A 24,072-nucleotide genomic window follows, 5' to 3' on the forward strand; every position below is an offset into this window, starting at 1 on the left:
TGACGTTGGGGAGTGAGGACCAGAAGAGAGGGTGGAGACTTACCCAGAGATGTGGGCAAAGAGCGGAGCGAGGCCAGCGGTCGGTGGCCGTCGACAGCGAGTGTGCTTTCTGAGGCCCTCCCGACCTAAAATTCCAGCATGCGAAACCCGTTCCTCTGGCCAGAAACCTTGTCTGCTGCTAACATGGAAATACCTGTGCATCCCATCTGACTGGGTGCATCGCATGCTCACCTAAGAACCCGTCGTGATGAGGTGTGAGGAAAGGTCTGGAAAAAACGGGTGGAAGACGAGGAGCTGTTGCCAACGGAGGAGACACCCTCAGACGGGCACCTTGCAGACCTCGGCGGCTGGACAGATGTGGCCAAGTGGACTTGCTAACATTTAAGAGAAGGCCGCTCAAAGCTAAGACGGACTGTTAAATATCTATACTCCCCCCAGCTCCCCTGCGAAGGGGCTTCCTGGCTCACGCTGGCCTGTGCTGCTGGCTTTGGAACGGAGAACACAGCAGCGGGGAAGCAGCCCCCCCCCCGCCCCCCCGGGCCCAGGGAGGGGTCCTCGTGGTCTAGGCTGGCCCCAGAGCGAGGGCTCCCAGACCCAGCCCGAGGATTTTCCTCCCACTCGCTGTGTGGCCTCCAGACAGTCTCCAAGCAGCTTGAGTTTCCTTGTATGTCAAACCAAGACAAATACCTGACTCCCCACCTCTCTGGGGCAGGGCGAGTGCCTCGCCTGCTGCCTCTGTCCTTAACCTGGGTCCCAGGACCCTGCGAAGAGGGTTTCCAAGGAGTTTTAAAGCTGTGTTTGCGACTCCCGTTATCTTTGTGATGCTGGGCCTTGCGTAGTGTTCAGCGGACAGGGGGCTGCGCCTCGAGGCCGGGAACATGGAGAACGCCACTTCCCTCACCAAAGCCGTGTTTGTAGTGGACGAGAAACACAGAAGGGCTTTGGGGCTGAGGTGTGAGGAAGAAAAGTCTGCAATTGGTACCAGATGCCATCAGAGGCTAACGACCTGACAAACACCGTCCTCGTAAAACAAATTCCTTAAAAGGAAGCAAATGGAAATATAAGCTAGTGAAAGAATTTGCAGCAGCTGCCCTGAAACCATTTCTCACTTCATAAACAGGTCTGGGTTTGGTGGGGGTTTTTTTTTCGGTCTTGGTTTCATTTCATGTCACTTTCCCCCTGGTCTGCGCTCCCGTCTCTCTCGCTCCCTCCCTCCTGCCAGTGCTGGCAGGACTTTGCACACTGGTAGTCATAGCAACCGTGGTTATTGGAGCCCCATCCTGATGGAAGGAGGCTCATTCACAGGATTTGTTTTGTGCCCTATCTCAGCTCCAAATCGTCCTCGAGGATGACATGGTGTGATTGGATGGAGGCGCCGAAAAAACAGCACGTGCTAGTTCTCATTAAATTCTTGGCATTAAGCTGACATGAACCACAACTGTTAATGACTCTGTTTTCCTCTACGCTGTGCTTGCCGCACTGAGGAAACACCACGTTTTGTAGCCATCAGAGCACACAGCATCTTGGGAACCTGGGGTTCTTGAGCGTCACTGGTGAGGTCTCCTGACCTCACCCCTTGAAGAATGGCCAGGTTTTGGATCTCTTACCCCGACAGGTTGAAGAGAGACCCAGAGACAAAGCTGTCTTTTCTGTGTTACATGTGCAGTTACAGCGCCGGGTTTGGGAAATGCCTGTTGAGACTTCACAACCCCTCCCCCAGCTCATGTATGTCTCCCTCCACTGTTGGTCTCCCACGCCAGGCTGTGATACTATTCTTGTTTACTGTGTGTTCAGTGGTTCCAGGCCATAGAGAAGGAGGTGGCGAGTTTAATGTAGGTTTTGGAAAAAAGCGTCCTCTTTGGCTTCGAGGCCCTTTCCAGGAGAAGCTCCCGAGCCGTTGCTGCTGCCCACTGGGTCTGCGTCAGCCTGAGATGTCCCTCTCTCTCCCTGTCATCCCCAGCTGCGTCCACCAGCCCTGCGGGGAGCAGGGCAGCTGTGCACCCCTGCTGCTCGATCACACGGATGTGGTGAACTGTACCTCTGGGGGCCCAGGCCACATGAAGTGCTCTGTCACCTGTCAAAGGGGGTTCACCCTTCAGGCCAGCAGTGGGAAGTACCTGAGGCCCATGCAGGTGAGTTGGAAACCTGTGTCATCATCAGGGCCGCGCTCCTGGGGAGGGAAGGTCCTCCTGCTCCGCCCTCTGGCCCCATCTGGGGAGGGCAGGTGGGTGCCAGTCACTGGAAAGGAGACCTGTGGACTCTCCAAGGCCGGCAGGGGCAGGGCTTTGCAGAAATGCAAGGGACATGAGAGCCTGAGCCATGCCCTCTCGGCCAGGTGTCCGTTCCCCTCCAGATGGGCAGTAGACCGGGGTGCGTTGCATTCCTTTCCCTGTTCTTGTCTTCCCGTCAGAAACGACAGTCCCCACGTTTGCCCTCAAGGTGAGGATGCCACAGTTCAGCCCTGCCCCCCGTTTGCAGGCAGCTTGCTTATCTGTGGCCCATTGTCCGACTCCCCAGCCCTTCTTACGAGCAGGCTGGAGGAAGACAGTTTGCTTTCCTTCCCTCTGTTCCTGGGGTGGGATTGCATCATGACTGTACCTTTGATGGACGTTTCCAAGTTTCCACGAGCCACCACAGCACCATTTCCAGGAGTTCAAGGTGGTGCGGCAGTAAGAGCGTGGCCTGGGACAGACCTGGAGTGAAATTTTGGCCCCGCTATTTAATGGGTGTATGATTTTAGGTAAAAAAAGACAGACAAAACAAACAAACCTCCTCAGGGTAGTTTCCACATCTGTGAGATAATTAGAACAGAACTATTTCTGTTACTGGGTGGTTAAGATGACCGATCGGAAGTCACTTAAAAGCTTCCAGCAGAACGCTAGGCACAGGGCGCTCTGGTGAGCCGCCGTTATTACGAGCGTGACGCTGTTTCCCCCACCAGAAATGCTGTTCCCCGTCTTTGCTTTAGAGAGCTCTCGGTGCCCTGCACAGCAGTTTCACTAGAAACAAGCCCTCGGAAAACACATGCACGGTAGGAAGTGCCAAGAGTGTGTGTGAGGCCAGAGGCAGCGGCTCCCGAGGGGAAACCCCGGGGCACAGAGCACAGTGAGGGAAGAGTGGACGTGAGACCGGCAGTCCGATGTCAGTGGTGTGGAAGGAAGGAGATTCACGGGTCCGTGGGGAACTTCGTTGGCTTAGAGAGAGTTGGAGTTTAAAGACACAGCCATTGGTTTCCGTTAGTTTGGGTTCTGTGTGGAAAGAAACAGTCACGGCGTTCCTGCGTGATATGATGGTTTGGGTGATAGAGTGTTCTAATCACCTACTCGTTCCTAACCCGGCCTAACTTGCTCTAGAAAAGAGAAAAAAAATGAAAAAGGACCTCCCTGCAAAATGTAGGGACTGAATACCTTGGAGTAACAGGTGAGGGAGGGCAGCGAGGAGACGACAGTGTTTGCAGTGCGGTAAAACCAGGAGCCGGTTCAAAGCGAAATGGACGCAGGGCTCAGCGGAGTCCGGAGAGAAGCCAGGCGATGCACGCGGAGTTTGGGAGACGCCCCTGGGGCAGTCGCTGCGGGCTGAGCGGGCGCCGCCCTGCCCGCGGCAGAGTCTGGGACGGCAGCTCCCGCTCCACCAGCCCCACCTCCCCTGTCACCTGAGGCGGGCCCCCGCTCAGGAAATGATACAATCCTGCTCGTGATCACAAGACAGCGGGGGATTATTTGCTTGTTGTTGACACAAGAACGGAAACTAAACAGAAAAATGTGTCTGGCTGGGACTGGGGCCCTCCTGGCAGGCGGCAGGGGGAACACTGGGGAACAGGGAGGAGCTGGTAACCAGGAGCAGGTGTCAGGGGTGACAGGTGCTTTCACTGGTCGTTGTACCTTTGGCTGCGCCTTTGGCTGTGGCCCCTGTGGTCTCCTGGCGGGATGGCTGGTGGAGCCACAGAGTCACCCCCCTCCCTTGCCCTCTCCCCCTTTATGACCTTTGGTGACCCCTTGGCTAGAGTGACAGCCGTGCTTTCTCCCAAACAAGCCCTCCGTCCCTGCTCATGCTGCTCCCCTCACTCAGAACATTTTCTCCCTCCTCCTTCCCCTCCGAAGTCCCACTCATCTGTCAAGTCCCAGCTCCCGTGTCACCAGCTCTGTGGGGCCCGCCCCCAGCACGCCCTCCCTGCTGCCCAGGGACGGGCAGCCCACCGCCACCCCGTGGTGCTGCCTCAGCCCCCCAGGACAAGCACGCACACACGGCACCGCTGTAGTTTCCATAGATCTGTATTTTCCCTTTGTGGCCCCCCTTTTCCTACCTCTTTCATCTTATCTTTTGCATCCTTGGATTGTTTCCTCTGCAGTCATTGTGGGAAAGGGTAGAATGTAGCAGAAGTATATCTGTTGCGTTTTTCCCATACCTCCTGTCCGCCCTGTCCCTTTCTCTCTCTCCCTCCCCTTCCCCTTCCCCCTCCCCCTCTCCCTCTCCCCTTCAGTCCATTCTTTACCTTCAAGTGCTTTCCGAGCCTCTGGTCCCACCTGTGACTTGCTCTGCAGGTGGAGTACTAGCTCCTGGAGGGCGTCTGTCTTGTTTACCGAAACCCAGGACAGAACCCGGCCCTTCCAGGTGCTCCGTCAGTGTCTCTTCATTTCCTTAGTGGGGATGAATTCTCAGGCCACCCCGCAGACCTGGGGCTCAGGGAAATGGCTGGCATCTCAGATTTCACCGCATGGTTTGGAAGGTGCCTGATACAAATTGATTCTCGACTGCTCTTAGGTACTTAGAATAAAGGATACACCATCCTTGATTCGCTGGCTCAGCAGGAAGGTCCCAGCAGGAAGCCGATGGCATGCTCTACGATGGGCAATTTGAGAGAATTGAACTAAGGGACTACTTGCACAGGCGGTAGCAGGATCTCGGGAGAGTACAGGGAGACGGGGCAGGCTCCCGGGGTTGCAGGGGTGGTCAGCACCCCCAGGCCTGGAGAGCCGACCATAGGGAGCAGTGAGAGAGGAGAGCACAGGGCCCTCTGTGTGAAGAGGGCCACCCAGGGGTGGGGCTGACCTGCAGCAGCCCCCTGCAGAGGGAGCGGGAAGGGTCAGCACCTCTTCCCCACCCCCCGCCCCAGTCTCCTGCCAGTGCGCCCTGGTCAGAGGCTCGGAGTGCGCAGGGGCCTGCATCCCTGGGCACAGAGCCGGGTGGAGGAGGGTAGAGAGCGAACAGAGGGACACGCTGGGGCAGCCAGAGCTGGCCTGGAGGAGCCTCCCCTGCCTTCAGCGGTTCTCTCCCGGACGGCACCTCCCCTCAGCCTCAGAATCGTGAGGTCGTGTGTTAAGACGATAAGGCGGAAAGAGGGAAAAGGCGACATAACTTTACCTGTCTCCAGTCTTTGCACGAACCCTCAGTGGGAAACTGTGTAGATAAGCCTTCCAGTGAGACCCGTGGGAGGCGTCTCACGGGACCGTGACACAGGCACGTTCCCCGTTTCCAGCGGGAGATCCTGCTCACGTGCTCCTCCGGGCACTGGGACCGCGCAGTGCGCTGTGCACCCCTCGACTGCGGCGCCCCCGGCCCGTCTCTGGTGCACTACGCGACCTTCTCCTGCTCCGAGGGAACGACCTTCCGGAAACGCTGCTCCGTCTCCTGTGTCCCTCCGGCCAAGCTGCAAGGTACCGTCCGGCCAGCCGGGGACTGGGGGCCGCAGGGCCCCTCCAGTCCGCTCTCTCTGGGGGCTCTTGGGGGGTCTTGCCCGCACCCCGACACTCTTCCCGTTTGCTCTGCTGGACCACCCTCTCCTGACAACCCCAGCCGAGCCCCCGAGGCAATGCTGCTCTTCCCCACGGCATCCGGGGGTGGGGCCTGGCCCGGGGCCTCATAACCGAAAGGAACAGGCATCTGCTTGTTTTTATTCGACTGTGTGTCCTCCGCAGTCCAACAACAACAGGTCCCTGATAATATTAATAACAACGCTGCACTTATCATGCCCATTTCTTAATTTAGTATTGACCACCCTCCCGTGAGTTAGGTGCTTTTCGCCCTGTTGTATAGATGAGAACGTAGTGGTCAGATCAGTTCCTGGCTGCACCGCCAGTCACAGACGCCGCCGGGGAAGAACCCTGTTCTGGCTGCCCAGCCCTGCCCTTCACCCCCCGGCAGACTCCCCTGTGCCTGCCAGTGGCTTGTTACAAATGCAGCTCCCCGAGCCCCACGCCGCCAGACTCAGGTTTAGCGGGTCTGGGGTGGGCCGGTCATGCAACCGGATGTCCAAGGATTGCTTCTCATAGGCGTCCGGTGTGGGGTTGAGGCCCAGAACTCCGCAGCCAGACGGCCCGAGTTCAGTCCCTGCCTCTGCCGCTTACCAGTTCGGGCAAGTCAGCCTAAGCCCCGTTTCCTCTTCTGCCAAACTGGGGATAACGGTGAGATCTATGTCACAGGGTTGCTCGAAGTTTGACACCTACATGAGTTAATGTGCGTAAAATGTTTAGAATACCACCTGGTATGGATTATACTAAGCACTGTAAAAAAGTGACCTGTGATCATTATAATGTTTTCTGTGACGCAGCCACTGCTGTGTTGTTACCATCGGTAGGCGGGGGGAGGTCATGACGGGGGCCCAGCCAGCCCTTCTGTCACCAATGTCAAGGGGTCGTTACCTGGCCTCTACTCTGTCTAGTAGGTCAGACTGGCGGCTGTGTGGGTAAGAAATGCAAGAAAGACATTTGCCCTGAGATTTTAGAGAATTGCCCCACAGAGGGTAACGTCCTTTCTAAGCACGCCCACGCGGTGGCCGGTTCGGCTCTGTCTGATGCAGCGACGTTTCTGGACTCTATGTGCTCTGAGCGCCCCACGCTTCTCTTTCCCGGAGCCAGGACTGAGCCCGTGGCTGACCTGCCTGGAGGACGGGCTCTGGTCTCTCCCCGAAGCCTACTGCAAGCTGGAGTGCGACACGCCCCCCGTCATCCCCAACGCCACCTTGCTGCTGCCGCGCTGCCTCCAGGGCCGCCACGACGTGGGCTCCACCTGCAGATACGAGTGCAGACCCGGCTACTACGTGGTGGGAGGCTCGGAGGGTCAAGTCAGGAGGTGAGTGGGCCCGCCCTGGCTCCTGCTCCCCCTCCGTGAGTCCCAGGCCATTGCTTTGGGGATAACATTAGGGCCTCTGGGTCGCCCAGTGCGTGTTCAGTTTGTTTGATTTTGTCTGTTCGTGCGCTCTCTCTTTACCTGCACAGGTGTATTCCCCAGGCACGACAGGTAGGTTGACCAGGTGTGCGTTCTGTGAAGGTGATCCTTTCCCACAGGAGATCCCGTGCAGCCTCACCTGGGTGCTCTTTAAAAGGGTCTCTGCCCTATTTATCATCTTCCTTTAAAGTAAGTGTTAGGAGCTTCCCAGGTGTTACGTGTGTGGGGACACGCCAGGGACCGTCCCTGGTCGGGACCCTCAGGGTCCCACGACGGCGGCTCCGGGAGAAACTGCCCGGGCCGGTCCCGGGTTAGACACTTGCTGTGCGGTGCTGGGAAGGGGTTTCTCTGCCTTGGTCTTCTCATCGGTAAATGAGGATAAAAGGAATAACACCCCCCTGATAGAGCTGATGCGGGGACTCGATGAGTTTCCACGCATCAAGCCTAAGGTTCCGTCAGTTTACTTTGAGAGCAGAAAACTCAGTGCGCGTCAGCCATTAGCATTGTTATTACCATCTCCCTGCTCTTGTGCGCGAGCTCCTAGACCCGGGAGCCGGGGGCCTTTCTTCCCAAGGCCCGGCAGTCAGAGGAACAAAAACTTCTTACAGCACATCTAAGGGCAAGGGCTTCAGAGACAGTCGGGCCGGGTCCGAATCCTGGTCACCCCCTGGGCGTAGGCTCCGTGACCTCAACCAAGTCACCTCGGGCCCTGGGTCTCGATCTTCCCCGTGAGCTGGGGATGACGCCGTGTCGAGTGAAGGATTCAGGGAGAGAACACAGATCCAGCCCAGTGCCTGCCTGGTGCCAGCTGCTCCATACATGGTTTCAGAAAATGAACCCTTTTCTAAACAAACCAATGCTTTCAGAAAAAGAAACTCTTTGTGCTCAGTAAATAGTAGCTATTCTTTCCCAACCATAAATTATGTCAGTTCAGGAAAAAAATCAAAATCATTTTTTTTTGCCCAGGACTTCAGTAGAAGTCTGACCATAGTAGGTATTTTTTTTTCAGATATTTTGTTTTAAACTAGTAAAGCCCCAGACACGGCCCCAGGGGATACACACTTTGCCTGAATTCCTGGTGGGGCAGGAGACAACCTGGAGACTGGCTCTAGGGCTCACGTGCGCCTCCCCTGTTCAATACGCAGTCTTCTTCCTGTGGGCAGACTCAGCGTGACTGCACCCAGGACCTTCCTCTGCTCCAGAAAAAGCCCGGACACATGTGGTCGCTGGAGAAGCCACCCCCCTCCTTGTCCTCCCAGTTTAAGGCAAGAGCCAGGCTGATCGGAAGATGAATTCTGATGAAAAATTCATAGCAGGCAGCATCTGGTTCAGTGGACTCCAGCAGGTATCGCTGACAGTTATTGACAGCGGAAAACACATTTGCGTGTGATTTGCATAGGATCTAGGTCGATTTGCATAGTAACGTGTTGACAGGCAGCGAGTGTGCCCTGGTCATCTCCATGTGAGAATGGTATCGCCAGGAGCCCAAAGGCTGCTTCTCCCTGTCTCTTCTTGCCTCCGTTTTCACACTCCTGCGCCCGGCTCAGATGCTGGCAGAGCAGAGCGGTGGGGGGCGGCGGGGGGAAGAGAATGACTGAGGGGGAGAGAGAAGTCTCAGGACCAGGAAGAAGAGCTAAGGGCGGCAGGATTGTTTCTAGCCCTCTCCCAGCCCAGTGAGACCCTCCACCCCCCAGAACTGTGGGCTTTCTGCCTGACCCTGCGGCTCCACCCCGGGGCGGGGCATGCAGGGACCACTCATTAGGTCGGGAAGCTGGAAGCTTGCATCGCAGCGTCAGCATCGGTTTTGGATTAAACATTTACATTCACGAGCGCCGTGTTAAGGAGAGATTATTAAGTTGTTTACTGCCCTGTGTAAACTGCTTTAAATTGAGTTTGTACCTGTTTACAGAGCAGGCGGCAGGTCGGTGTAAATCGCTGTCACTGGCCAGGGAGTTTACACAACGCACCACGTCAGCCTTGTTCCTCGCTCGGTGGACGGAGCCCAGAGCTGCGTAATCGGGGACCCTCAGCTTCTTTCTGGGACGTGCAGGCAGGGGGACGAGGAACCGAGAAAAATAGTTGGGAGATCCCCCAGACCTGTGCCGATTTTGTGCGGTTCTGCAAGCACTGGAAAAACCCACAACGGTCAGATTCGTGAGTGGCCGTGGGCATGACCCTGAACCGTGTGTTTACGTGACGGCCATACATCTCAGCGTGTGCAGCCACAGTGTGAGGTGGAGTAATTATTTCTTTCCAACAGGCTTGCAAGGAGGTGATGTACTGAAAGCAGTTTAATCCATGTCCTGGACATTACTTTTTGTTTGTTTGTTTGTTTTTTAAGATGTTCTTTTTTTAAAGATTTTATTCATATTTAGAGAGAGGGGAAGAGAAGGCGAAAGAGAGGGAAAGAAACATCAATGGAAACATCTATGTGTGATCACCTCTCACACGCCACCTAGTGGGGACCCGGCCTGCAACCCAGGCATGTGCCCTGACCAGGAATCGAACTGGCGACCCTTTGGTTTGCAGGCCCACACTCAATCCATGGAACCACACCAGCCAGGGCTGTTCATTTCTTTTTTAAAGTGGGAAACCAGTACTAAAAAATCAGCCAGGCTCATTCCCTTGCTGCTTCCTCTCAGGTCTGTTGAACATTGTTTCAAGAGAAAAGAAACACAAGCGCTAGATCCGACTTTCCCCTCCCATCCAACCTGTGTGAGCTTCGTGCCAGTCCACGTGGGGATGGCCGGACGGAGCAGCTGCAGCTAGCAGAGTCTCCGCTGTGCGTTCAGTGCCCGTCCCCGGGTCGGGAGTGAAGAACGTACGTGGATAAGACCGAGGCTCTGGCCGCAGGAGGCATGCAGCCTCCGCGCCCCCTCCCTCAAGCGTGTCGCTCCTCCTGGAAGCGCAACATGGGAGGGGGACCAGCAGGCACCTCCTCCTGGCCCTGCCTTCCTGGTCCCTCTTCCTGGAGTTTGGGGGAGGTCCTGCTCACCCGTGGTCTAATCCCTGAGGACGTAGAAATGCAACGGCTTAGTCCTGGGGCAAGGTCTTTGACCTTGAAGGCACAGGTGGAGTCAGCGTCACCTAAAGGCCACGGATTCCCCGGAGGAAAATCGAGGAGGTTTTAAATGCATGTTGGAGGGGACAAAAGGTCAGTAAAACAAGAACGAACGGCCTTTATCTGGCGCAGACTCACGATGGTGCGGCCGTACTGAGGACTAGCTGCCGCCGTCCGAGACGCTTGGAGGAAAGGTGAAGACATGGGCGAACGTTCCCTGTGCAAGCAGCGCTAGCTGGATAAAAGCGGGAAAATGATGGTTTTAAATGGCACAGTGCCCATTTTTCACATTAAAAGTATATTTTATTACTTTTTCCATAGCTGGAATGATTGTGTGATATTAATAACCATAACCGTCATGGCTTTGTAGGGAATATAACTTTTCTTTTTCTGCTTGTTTATATTTGCTGAATTTTCTAGACTCTGTAATGAGGTAAAGGGATAAACAGTTTAAAAGCAAGGTAACGTGGGTTAGAAAGAGTAGGTTATCGCAATTTGTGTGAGGGCAGAGAGTTAAAAAAAGAAAGAAAGCTAAGGCCGACCTTTCTGGGTAGGCAGACCGAGGGGAAACCCGCACTCCCACCAGACGGTAGTAAGAAGGGCGTGCGGCCCCTCCACCCTGTGCCCAAACTCGCCTGTGTTTTGAGGACCAGCACTGTCTGCTCCTGAAGGTCATTGCAGGGTTTTCCCCAGTCCTGATACCCCCCTCCCCCCACTTCCCAGCACATCACCTCCCCGAGGAGCACGGGCCTTTCCGCAGGTGTGCGAGCTGGCCTGCACCCGGGCACATCCTCCTCCCCTTCTTCTCGTCTAAGACGAATCCTTCCCCTATTGCTCCGGAATCTCCATCACCTCTTGGGAGTTTTCTCTCAACCCATTTACCTTCCTCTCTCCTACGTCTGAACCCGCTGTCTTCCTCTCACTGGTTACCGCTCCCTCATCATGCCCAGGCCCCTCCCACGTTCAAGCTCAGGCCAGCCCCCTCCGGCCACCGCTCTGTCCTCCTCCCTCCCTTTCACAGTGAAACTTGGGGGAGCAGTTGTCCGACTCACTGTCTCCATCTTGCCATCCTCTTCTGTCCTCCACGCTGGACCCTCAGGTCTTTCCTTCCCTCTGCACTCGAGCAGAGTCTGCTATGGGGGTCCCAGCTGCCAGAGGCAGCGACTCTGCTGGCGCCTCATGTTCTTTACGTGGGGATACTTGGCTGGCGGTGTCGTCACCCCGAGAGACAGGATGGGCCCTCCCACCCCAACTTTGGGGTGGGTGTGAAACTAACAGTGCCTCATGCAAACCAGAGCCTGAAAAGGTTTATTCCTCACAGAATGAGGCATTCTGGGGTGAGCAGGGGGGACCCCAGGTTGCTCTTCAAGTGGCTGGAGAGGTCAGGGGGAGGTAAGGTCAGGGAGAGGCAAGGCTAGCGAAGACACTGGCTGGCAGCTCCCTGGTGCCCACTAGAGAGTCGGCCTGGATGAGGGTGTCTGCATGGTTTGGCTCCCTGCTGGTGTCGGGAGAGGAAGTGCCCAGGCTTTCCGAGGGGCTCACTCACGTGGCGGGTGGGGGGCATGGTGCTGTCAGCAGCCCCCCGTCAAACGTGGGGTCAGGCTCTGCCTCACGGCGTGATTGACAGCAGCCTCCTTGCAACTCTCCTTCCTTGAATCTGTTTCATCTCAGTCCCGGATCCTCCTCCTGCTCTGTCTCTCCTCCATTTCCTTTGCTGTCTTTTCTGTCTCTTCCCATTGCTTCCATGTTTCTCTGGGTTTCTCTGAGCTCACGTTCTCTCTTGCTTTGTCTGCACACACCGTTGTGGGGCTGAGGCTCATTTACCCCGTGGCCCCGTGTACCATTCACATGGTGACGGCCCCTAAATCCACTCCCCCGCTCTAGTCTCTCTCCTTAAGGGCCCGGAGGTCCGTTAGGACAGCTGCCAGTGGGCGTGGCCCTTGGATACCCCTGTCCGCATCTCAGAGTCTCACCGTGCAAAGCAGAGCTTGTTGTCACCTCTTTCAGACCCACGGTCCTCCTGTGTTCGTGCGATCGGTTTGGTCCAGGAGCCGCTCATGGCCTGCGACTGGCTCTTCGCTGTCGTTCACTCTCAGTCGGGTCGGGCAGCAGCCCCACGGGGTGCCGTCGTCTCACTGACGCCCAGACAGGCCCGCTTCTCCCTGCTCCTGCTTCTCCCTGCTCCTGCTGCCCTGCTCTGTGACAGGCCTCTGTCGTTTGTCCGTCCTGAACTGATCTTTCTGACTCGTGTTCCCCGGTTCAATATACCTGCTTCTTTTCAGCAGCAATGACCTTCAGAAAGCTCAAAACAAATCATCGAATTCCCCTGCATAAAACCGGCTGGCTGGCCGTTCTGTCCTTTTATTTAGGGGGAGACAAAAACTGACACTTCGAGTCTTCTCCAGGCCTTGCCTGGTCTCGCTGGGCCTTGCTCGCTTCTCCGGGCTCATCGCTCCCCCGTGCCCGGGAGACCGCCTCCCCCCATCACACACGGCGGCTTGTGCAGCCCCGGCTCCGAGCTGCTGGACGCCTGCAACTCCCTCATCGAAGCCACGGCCTGCGTGCTCCTGGGCCTGCGTGAGCGCTGCTGCTGCTTCTGCCCAGCCCTCTCTTCAGGGATCTTTGGCTTAGCTGGTCCTGCCCTCCCGCGCTCAGCATAGGTGTGACTTTATCTGGGAAGCCCAGGAGTCACCCCACTCTGTAGGAAGTGCCCCCCGCCCCGCCCCGTGGACTCTCATTGCACACAGAACCTCCCTGGCACCGTCCTTCACCTCGCGGACTAGAAGTGGTCTGGTTACCTGTCTGTGTTCCGCAACAGAGCACGGGTGTTTGTTTACTTAGCATCATGTGCCCGGCAGTCCCTATAGGCACTGCTCACTCATTTACCCAATAAATGCTTTCTGAATGGATGAAAAGACTGAGTGTGTAAGAAAAATCATGATAGGATTTTGACTTTAAGAAATGGCGAAGGAAAGAGGGGGCTTTTCCTAAGAAGTAGTGATCTTTATTTCAAGTGCCTTAGAGTGGAAGAAAGCTTTTGAAAATGTATGTGTATGTGTTCCTTCCAGCACTCGTCTTGGCGACATAAAAGGAGTGGTCGTGGTCCAAAGACAGCTCTAACGTCATTTCTCCCACAGACGTTCACCTTGGTTAGCACAGCTCTGTGAGGTGAAGGGGAACAGTAAGAGGACTAGACCTCTCTGAAATGTCACCAGAACAGTGCTTCTCCCACCTGGCTGCACCTTAGTATCCCCCGGGGCGATTTTAAACATCGTAATGTCCAGCTCACACCCCACACAGCAGAGTCTCTGGGGTGGGCGGGGGGCGCCCCAGGCACTGGTGTGTTGCAGAGCTCTCCCCGTCCCTGACCTCTGCAGCCAAAATGGAGAGGCGCCAGCCTGGAGGAACCTTCGTGCCTGTGAGAGCAGTACTGGTCGTGGGACTTTGACTTGCCCGACGGAATTCAGAGCGATGTTTGCCTTTTTTCCAGAATTAGTGTAGCAGCTCCTTTTTCATGCCAGATTTTTGCATGTTTCTTTGAGGCTTATTTACTTCTGGAGGTAAGGGAGGAAAAACAACTGTAATTCCAAGGAAACTGCAAAGATGAGGTAGTTTCAGGAGCTCTTTCTTAGTCACGTTTTGACACACACACACACACACACACGCTGTGTTTCAATTCCTTTTCTTTTCCCCTGTGCAGCTTACTTCCGCATACGTGCCATCACTGGCCGCTCCTATTTTATTCACCTGACTTCCTAGGGAGCTGAAATACACGTGTTCAACCTCTATGCGATCCGAAAGATCGCCCTGTATCCATGCTTCTCTTTCACCCTCATCGTCACCTTTTCTCTCGGGAGGTGTTATCTCTGTGTGTGCAGGGTAGGTTAACCTCCCAGGGCTCATAATTAATTTGACTTCTAAGTGATTCCCCAGCCTTCTACCTTGACCTAGATCGGCTCTCATGCCGTACGTCATCCGTCCAGATGCCATCCGAAAGGGCCTCGGCCGTCAGGTCTTCCTGAGAGTCATTGTGAGCAGCCGTCCCTTCTGAGGGTGGGCCACCGGGTCGGCTCTTCCGAAGCACACATAAGTCTGTGAAAGTTCTGGAAACACAGTCATGGTCAAGGATGCAGTAACTAGGCCTCATCGTGTGACTCTTTACTGTCTCCCAGAGGTGTGGTCGGTAAACCTCTCCCGTGGGGTTGGGCTGGTCTGACTGTGGGGTGAGGGCCCGGGGTGGCCCTGGAGCTAGATGTGTGGCCTTGACCCGTCTGTACACACAAAGGTCATTTGTGTGGCAGAGAGTTGAAAGCATGAGGCCCGGGCTCTGTTCTGTTGGGTTGATGATGATGATGGTGATGATGATGATGGTGATGATGGTGACGTTGCTTCCTCCTGTTTGTGATGTGTGCTTCTTGTGACACTAGTAAGCTTTATTATCTAAAAAAATGATACTGTGTACTGAAGTAAAGTGAAAATAATGAACTGTTATATAATAATATATGACAAAACCATTTTTATTATATAATAAGAATATATTACTATGTAATAAAATAATATATAATATAGTGTCATCTATTATGATATCATAATCTGTAGCATGATGTAATGTGATAACAGTGCATTTAGGATATGGTCACCCCTATTACAGATGAGGAAACTGAGACTCAGAGAATCGTTGGGTAGCTCTCTGAGATCACTCAGCCGGTGTGTGGTGTTAAAGCCATTACAACTCCAAAGCCCTGTCTTTGGCTAATAAGACTTTTAAGATTGAGCAAAGTACTCCTGTGGGCTTTTTTTTTTTTTGCCACATCTGTAAAATAAGAAAAAAGTCTTGAATGACTTTCAGCTCTAAACGTCTATGTTTCACTTTCCATCTCAACAGAATCCCTGAGAAGAGTTGACACTAGGGTGTGAAAACATTGAGAGAAACGATATGTAATAATTTACTACCATCGGGGATCAAAAAGAGGCAGTGACATGTGAACAAACACATACTGCCCGGGCGCGGTCTCCGTGGGCAGTAAGTGCTGAGGGTGACACTCGGATCTTCTGGTCTGAAAGGATGTTCAAGGCTGAACTCTCTTCCTCTCGACCGGTTCTGGTCCACTTCCCTCCCTTCGCACCCACGAGAACTGAATCCAGGTCTTCCTGAAGACAGAATTGCGGGACGTCTTTAAAGATCTCCAGAACTGGGTTTAACGCTTACATTAAAACTTTTCTAAAACTCCTAAAGAAGATGATTTCGTGAAATTGTTAGGGAAGCTTTTCCTAGTCCCAGAATTATCTCTTGGCTTAGCGTTTAATTACGCAGGCTCCAGGGTCAGTAAAATCTAAGTGTGAATCCCCGGTCTGCTCTTTAGTAGCTTTTGGCCTGGGGCAGGCCTCTGGTTTGTACTGACCATCACTGTTCTTATTTACGAAATGAAGATGATGGAAAATAGGTGTGCTTAGAAATCATTTTAAGGGTTTAGGGAGATAATAGATATGAAGAACCTACACAGCTTTTAGTCATATTAAGCTTTAGTTCATCACTAGCTGCTTTTTATTGATGTCATCATCATCATCATCATCAGCAGCTTTACCCAATTTTTCATTTCTATGTCATGCCATAAGAGTAGGCGCTGTGTGTGTGTACATGTATGTAGACACATCTACTGCCTATGACTTTCCAGTGAAGGGACATACTGTAATCTCCACATACGCCTGTGCAGTTTGGAGAAATAGAAATTTGTTTTCTTTCCATGAAAACCGTGCCTGGCTTTATAATTAGTGTTTACAGTAAATGCATTTCAGAGTTTATCCTCCGAGTACTCAGTTCTCGTGCCATTGCAGGATAACGTGAGCCCCCGGCTCGTTCATCACGGCCTCTTTTGGCCTCAAAGGGCTGCGCCTCTGCTCCAGGTCTTGGCCACTCGGACCCACACGTGGGTGGGTGCCGGCCAGCTCTCCACGGTGGGCTCCCAGCGGCGCCGGCGGCTGGCGGCCGGCGGCGAGCCTTCCCTGGAAACGGAGCGTGTGTTGGACTCCTACTTTTCCCCGTGGCCCTCAGCCCCAGTCTCGGGAGCAGCTTTGCTGTACAACTGTCCTTCCTCTTTTGACTTTATACTTGTTGTTGATCTCTCGATTCATCAGGAAATAATTCTTCAAGTCTAGAGTGATGAAACGCTGGCTTGTTCTGTACAAGCCACCAGGACTTTCTTCGTCCTCTTTTCTCCTTGGTGCCCTTTCTTCACTCCCTTTCCCCTCCCCCACCCTCTCTCTCGGGCTCTGGCGAGAGGCCCCTCTTCAGCTTGGGGAGCCAACGCTGCGACCTGGCCTTCGGTCTCCAGTGATGGGCTCATCCCAGGCCAGATGGATTTATGAACTGTCTCCCAGAGGATTCTGGGTGGGACGGGAATGTGAAGAATTGCTTGGGGTGTGGGAGAGACTGAGTAGAATAACACTTCACACTCATATCCCACACACAGCGTGGGTGTGCGCAGAGGGGAGTGTGGCTGAGTAGGTCCTTCGGTCATCAGAGCTAATGATTGCTGCTGCTTGCTGAGCCCTTACCGGACCACATGCTTTATGCACACTAACTTACATGATCTCCTAATGACCCTGTGTGGGAGCTGTTACTGCCCCCACTTTTCAGGTAGGAAAACTGAGGAAGGGCGGGTGGTTAATGAGAAGTCAGAGACTTGCCGAGAGCTGGAGTTGGAGCGTTAGTCTCCGGGTGCTGAATCATCTGCTCTGAACCATCGGGCTCCGCTGTCTTCCTGCTGGGAACTGCGCAGCGGCCACTCAGGGCCGCTCAGGGCCACTGGTACTTCTCCCTCTGCAGTCCAGGAGGGTTGGCCAGGGGAGGGTTCATCAGCCGTGTCCCTCAGGCCCTCACCGGAGGGACGAACGATCAGGAGGACTGCTAATACAGGGCTCACCTGTATCTATTCCCAAGTTCTTACGTTATGTCTCAACCTTCTAGAAAGTCTGATGTCTCGTTACTGGGCTGAGGTGTCATCTTTGCTATGGCTTCTGGACAAGGAGCTATGCAAGGAGCTCCTCTTCTCTGACAACACTGACAGCAACAGTGACATGCAGTGACCGATCGGGAAGGCCCGAGGGAGGGTGTGGATGTGTGTTACCCACTGTCATCACCTTGGGTCGCACCCGTCTGGGAGCCCAGCCGGCCAGGAGCATGGGTGTACCAGTACCTGGAGGGGTTCCTAAGCTGAAAACTTAGTGAAGGTAACCACAGGATTTCTTACAAGTGGGAGAACCTGCCTTCTGAAGTTGAGTTTGTGTCATTTGTGGCCTTTCTCTGCCAGAGCTTCTGGCCCCACCCTCCCTCCAGCCCACCACAGGGGCCACGTTACGGGCTTCAGACACCCCCTGTCACACCTCTGGATTCTCGCACGCCCTTCTTCCCGGCACCCCTCCTCCTTGTCTCCCTAATGCGCCCACGCCCAAGTGTTCCCTGTACCCCCCACACGTCGCCAGGCAGTGTCGGCAGCTCCCCGTGGGCTCCCTAATGACAGTGCCAGTGTTTGTTCGACAACTGCACGGCCTCACATGACGCGCGGGCACGTACTAGGTGCTCAGTGAATATTCGATGGCAGAACTTGTCCGTGGACAAATAACTGAATGATGAGCAATGGTGAAGGCGAGAGACTCTTACTTTACATTTCCGTGTTTTGGATTCAGTTCACCCTGCCTTTCAGTGTAACCCTCACGCCCTCAAACATACACTGAAGGGCGGGACCATGTTCAGAGCAGTTGTATGCGCTTGTGTTAGCGAAACCTCCGGGTGTTTTGAGATCTGGAGGTAGCCCGAGCAGATTTGTTAGGAAGGGAACCCTGTCCGCTGTATGGAGAATGTGTGAGAGGGGCCATGCGTGGAAAAGAGATTAAGTGGGGGTGGGGGGCCTGTTGAACTTGACGTGGGAGAGGCTGAAAGTTAAGACAGTTAAGGCAGTGGCAGAGATAGATGGAGGAGGGGTCCCAACCTTGAGTCAGGTGCGCAGACCTGGGGCAAGGCCTTCCTGCGCCCGGCAGTTCGGAGACCTAGCATTTAGCAGCAGGAAGTCTAAGGATAGACGTGCGGGGTGGCCAGGCTTAAGGGCAGAACCGTCCGCACACTGTTAGGGGTCGGCAGCTGCTCATTCTAACAGAGCACGAGGAACGGGGACAGATTCCAGAGCTCTTTGGGACTTAGAACTGAGAGGACTTGCCGACGCACAGCAAGATGAGGTGGGGGCTGGGGGAAAGGCAAGATGGAGAGACACGGTAGCATCAAGGATGTCTCCCAAGGCTCAGGTGTGAGTGACGGGGTGGAGGGCGGTGTACTTCCGAGCTGGGACTGACCGGGGAAGAGCACATGGGGAGATGATGGGGCCCAGAACTCAGGTGCCGCTCGTCTCACCGCCCTGGGTGGGTTTGAGGGGAAACTACTCCCGCACGGGGCCTCGTAGGCGCCTGACGTCCTGCTGTTACTCCGTTACTGTAATTATTCGCGAGGGACTGCCCGATGGAGACACCAGACGCCCTCAATCAGCGAAGACCCGATAATTCTCCTGGAGTCCACAGTCATGCTTTTATTTTCTCCAAAGGAAAATAAACACTACTTTCGAAAAACCCTGCCTTGGTGATAGAAAGACGGGGCGGGCGCATGTATGCCTCGAGCAACATCCATCAAACCTCCGGCCAAGCGCTGATTACACGATCCTTGTTTCTGGCAGAGAGGCGCGAAGCGGAGAGAGCGCAGCTGGGTTTGCAGCTCTAGGTGGACGCCACGGGCTCTGGAAACTGGAAAACGTGTCTCCTGACTTGGAAGTCGAGGTGATTTGCCCGGAGGCGCTGGAGGGAAAATAGATGCGAACCTCCTTGGGCCACAGCGCCTCGTGGTCCCAGCGGCTCAGTTAGTCGTGTGGCCGCGGCTGCCCGGCCTTTGCTGGGCACCAGCCTTTGGACCAGGGTTGTTTCAGGGGGTGGTTTTGCACCCCGATTTCTATGCCTGTGGCTTCATTTCGCTAGTATAAGAAAGGAGTGCAGATTTTTCTTAATTTTCCCACCTGGCTACGTATTAAAAACTGCTGGCAGTTTTAAAAATACAGGTTTCACCTGTACCTATTCTGTCTGCCTGTCGATCTAGTGGTGTTGATTTTTTTAATGCCTTCTGCACCGTGCATCTTCAGCGTCATTTGGGAAGCATTGGTCTGACAGTCAGGGCGTGGCCTCATGATTTCAGAACTCTGGATGCTCTTGCTGCTTCAGCTGGTGGCTTGCTTGCTGTGTGGCCCTGGGCGGGTCACCTCATGGGTATCGCTGTGCACTTTCCTGCCTGTGACATGAGACAGCTTCGCCTCTCCCGCTCCACGGGGATGAAGAGAACACAGGGAGCTGATGGTCGGTGCGTGGGATGTTTCACGTGAAAGGCTGGAGGGCCTGCCAAAGGCCTGCTTGTGTGCCCTGGTCCAGTGTCCAATGCCAGCGTCCTTTGAAATGCGAACTCACTTCCATGACTTTAAAGTGTCACTCAGCTCTTTATGCATACGCTCTATGCAAAGGAGCTGGAGTGTTGCAAATAAACCGGTTCTTTTCATTAAAAGGGTCAGGGTGTTTCCTCGGCATCAGCAAACTAGAAGAGGCAGCCATGGCACCACTGGAGGTCACAGTCCTGCTGCCCGTACAGGTGACAGTCCTCTTCAGGGGCTCTGTGCAGAGACCCAGTTTCTCGGTGCAGGGGGGAATCCAGGACCCTCAGAATTCCCGCCACAACCACAGTGCAAAATGGCTGGACCCAGTCGCATTCAGGTGCCTGCTGCATGCCCTGGGATCTCCGGCCACAAGCGGGGGTGGACAGGCATCGCCAGGGAGACAGCCCTGGCCGCCGGGCCTGAGGCGCGGATGCTTTGTGAGAAGTCTGAGGAGGGACCTGAAGTGCGTCATCAGGTGGAGGTGCGGAGGCTGTGCCAGGCTTACGGAGAGATGGCCACTGGCAGCTACCCGCCTCCCCCCCGGCCAGGGAGAAGATGCTGTGAGGAGGATCCAGGGGTTGGGTGGGCACAGGGGTCCCCGCAGAAAGGCAACTGCATTTCCTAGGGAGCCAGGAGTCATCACTCCCGGCCGTGAGGCCACCACACCCCACTCGCTCTTTGCCACCCGAGTGTGTCGAGCCTCCCCACACTCCTGAGGTTATTAACAGGCAGGGGGCTGCGTGAAACTGACCTTGTCGAATGCCAGGGAAAGGAAGGACTGTGTCTCTGGGTGAAGTGCCCCAGGCAATTGAGAGAAAAATACCACGTGAAGTCAGAATATCACCGTCCTGGCCAGGCGAGGGTCTTCCTTCCTCTCTAACTGTGCTGCCGTGCGAGGTTTGCCAGCCTTGCCGCGACCCTGGCGTCAGTACCCAGGCCTGCTCTCTCCAGCCGGGGGCATCATTCAGTGGGGGCAGGGGAAGGGTTTCAGTGGTGGCAGGTGGTGGGAGGAAGAGACTCCCCAGGAGGATATAAGCTCTGTAGTGGAAAGGAGAGGGAAGAGTCCAGTCCAGGAGAGGGGCAGAAACAAAGATAAAGGGGCTTCCATGTAGTAAAAACAACAGCGACCCTTTCACTGGAAATACATTTGGGGAGAGATTTTAAGGTGACAGCCTCCATTAGGGAAAGAAGTCATTATTAAAGAGTACATCATGCGGGGTTCCCTTTATCCGAAACGCAAGAACGGGCGAGAGCGGCCAATGCTGCGGAGAGGCAGAATGGCGTGGGTGCGGGGTGCGGGGTGCGGGGAGCGGGCAGATTCGACCAGGCAGAAGCACCCCGGGGCACCCAAGGGCTGCGGGCACTCTGTGTCTGGGTCTGGGTGATGATGGCCCAGTGTGTTCACGGGTAAAATGTCTGGAGCTCTGGCTAAGCTTTGTGTAATGTTGTGTATGGAGTTTGTTCCTCAGTGCAAAAGTGTTAAAGGAGCCTCTTGTTTCCGCCACACTGAGAACTGTGGCCTTAAGACAAAGGACATCTGGGATGCCCAGTGGGAAGGAGATGCTGCTGGTATTCTAAGTGGACTGCAGAGCGTGTCTGGGCCAATGGTAGAGCCAATTAAGCCTGTGGAGAAGGGCCCCGCAGCGAGGCCACAGGCTCTGGCCAGGGAACAGCTTTGGTCCAGGTCCTGCTGGTCGCTGGTGGTGTATCTCTGAGCCAGCTTTCAATCTCCCTCCAGCGCGGTTTCCTTCTCTGAAACGTGGGTGACGATATTACCTTCAACTCCTGTTTGGGAGGTTTTGTGCAATAATGTACATAGGTGTCTTGCCAGATGCCTGAAATACAGCTCCAGAATAGTACTTGTTATTAGCGGAGAATAGATACATGTCCACATAAACCACGGTGCTAAAGTATCCCGGTCATAAACTCAGATTCCTGTTCTAAAATATTCCTAGGAATAAAGGAGTGGATAACTATTTATTTCCAAGTGCATATGGTTAAAATACGTTAAGCTACTAAAATTTACTTAAATTATCTGAAATGAAATGCTTTCTGTCCTATAGGATCTTGGGCACATTACTTCACGTCCTTGAGTGTGTTCCCTTATAAAACGGGAGTAACAATACCACTTTCACGAGGAGTGCTCTGATGGTTCCGTTTGTTAAAGTGTGTAGTGCGCTCTCCAGTGTGCCTTCACACACTGGAACTTGGGTTAAATGATTCAGTTCGGCAAATATTTCATTGACGCCTAATGTAAGCTAGATGGAGTTAATTTCTCGTGGATTAAAGAACCGTAAGAACCCTTGCCTTCAGGAAGCTCCCGACCTAGTGAGAAAGGCAGGTGTGCACACTTGTAGAACAGCGTGGTAAATGTCACCCTCGTGCAAACCTGAGGTGCTGGGGGAGTGCATGGGGGGCGTTGTGCAGCAGTGCGGCCATCAGTCAAGAGTTCGGGGGTGTCGGGCACGCTGAAATTTACAAAGGGCCTCGTGATATCAGAAAACAGCAACTGGAGGCCACCCTGTGGTTGAGTCAGTGGCCAAGGGGTTAGTCCTGCTTTGGAATCACAGACTTATCTGTACCCAGGACTATTTTGAATCAGAACCGGATTCATTGAAACGGCACTGTGGAAAGCACCCCCACACTGGCAGCGAGTCAGACGGGGCATGGCATGGCACCCTCGGCAGTAAGACCCCCTCCCGTCACCCACCGGCTCCCTCCAAGGGAGGCAGCTCTCTGGCCGGGGGCCACGTCTGTGCGTAAGAAGGAAGGGCGCGCCTTCCAGGACAGCGTTGAGTCACGTCTACTTTGAGTGTTTGATGAAAGCCACGAACTCTTGCCAAGGAAAAACTCCACTTACAAACAAACACAATAACCATGGTGATCTGCAGCAAGGCTCTCGGCCTTCTGAAGTTCGGGCTGAGAGCCGCCGCTGCAGAGGGTTCACGTGGCTGCACCTTCTCCCCGCTCCGGAGAACCGCTAAACATTGGCAGCTTCACTGACATCCCCATGGCAACACCGATGACACGCAGATCCCTTCCGCAGCATCCCCTGAGTATGTGTAGCCCTCCCTGTGTCCCACCCTACCCGACACCTCCCCGGGGCACTGCAGCATGGGACGCGGCAAGATGAAAGGCCACAAGAAAACCCAACTCAAAATAATCCAGACCCTGCACTGACATTGAGCCATCTCTTCTGAGAGCACTGTATCAGAGGTCACACTTGCCACTATGGTCCCTGGTGCGTGTACATGGATTGCCCTTTTCACTTCCCTGACTTAGAAATGAGACTGGAGAGCGAGGACTTGTGGCTGACAGAGCCACCTGCCTCTGCCTGTTTGTGAATTCCTAGCTCGTATTCCTAAAGATACGGGAGTCTTCTCCCATGGCCCCCCTGAGGGAGTCTGATGGGCTTTTGTTATGTTTCGTATCTTACCAGCAAGCTCCTGAAGATCCAGTGCCTGGCGGACGGGACCTGGGAGCGAGGCAGCTGCGTCCCAGTGGTGTGCGAGCCCCCGCCCCCGGTCTTCGAAGGCATGTATGAATGTACCCGCGGCTTCGAGCTCGGCAGCCAGTGCGTGCTCAAGTGTAACCGGGAAAGGGTAAGGAAGACTGGAACCTTTTCTGGATAAGGCTGTGCCCTCGTCTTGATGACTGGTCCAAGGATGTTGAGTAGGAGTGATATAAATTAATCCCAACAGCAGGGCCTTACTAAGCTGGGATTCTAACAGGGGTACGGATATTATTAGATGGGGAATTCAGAAGATACCATGGGTTTGGAATGTTCTTTTTGGACTTTCTCTTGGGTAAGAAGGAAAACCTGATGGTCTGGGTCCCTGAATAAATGCCCCCAAAATGCTGAGGTTCTGATTCGGCAATGCAGTTTCCTCCCACACGCCACCACTGACCTGCCCTGGCCGGGAACACTCGTGTTACGTTCTGCGGTAGCACAGAGCCCCGAACAGATGCGTGCATTCCTCAGCAAAGGCAAAGCTGCAAGTGCTGCCCAACTACGATTCTCTCTAGGAATCTGGCAGGAGAGGTCCCCAGGGAAAGCCACGCAGTCTTATCACAGTCCTATGACTAAGATCAATTTTATTGTAGAATCTTTACAAGCACCACACGCATGCATGAGACAGGAAACGAAGCAGACCTCAGCAAAGACCAGTGGCCTCAAGTGCCCTCCTGGCGCACGTCTGTCTCTCAGTGTCCAGCACTCCCCGTCGAGTGCTGCCGGACAGCGGCCAAACACGTCTGCCGCGAATACGACAAGGCATCAGGCACCTCCACCAACACTGGTTGTTGAACGGCTCACGAAGTTGGCCAGACGGGGGAAGAATTAGTGTCTGTAATTCCCAAATCTCACTCTCTTGGGTTCTGTGAGTCAGT

General features: G+C 54.4%; 1 protein-coding gene across 2 annotated transcripts in view; it reads left to right on the plus strand.

Moving 5' to 3' along the window:
- PAPPA2 (pappalysin 2) overlaps positions 1–24,072 on the plus strand; it is a 188,642-nt gene that overhangs the window by 126,199 nt on the left and 38,371 nt on the right. For both annotated transcript variants that reach the window (XM_045838564.1, XM_045838565.1), the window contains exons 15-18: positions 1,961–2,132; positions 5,477–5,654; positions 6,855–7,068; positions 23,123–23,285. In XM_045838564.1, coding sequence (XP_045694520.1) covers positions 1,961–2,132; positions 5,477–5,654; positions 6,855–7,068; positions 23,123–23,285 — 727 coding nt within the window. The remainder of the gene's footprint in view (positions 1–1,960; positions 2,133–5,476; positions 5,655–6,854; positions 7,069–23,122; positions 23,286–24,072) is intronic.

The sequence above is a fragment of the Phyllostomus hastatus genome, unplaced genomic scaffold (assembly GCF_019186645.2).
Source record: "Phyllostomus hastatus isolate PE091 unplaced genomic scaffold, TTU_PhHast_1.1 phas_contig_283, whole genome shotgun sequence".
NCBI lineage: Eukaryota > Metazoa > Chordata > Mammalia > Chiroptera > Phyllostomidae > Phyllostomus > Phyllostomus hastatus.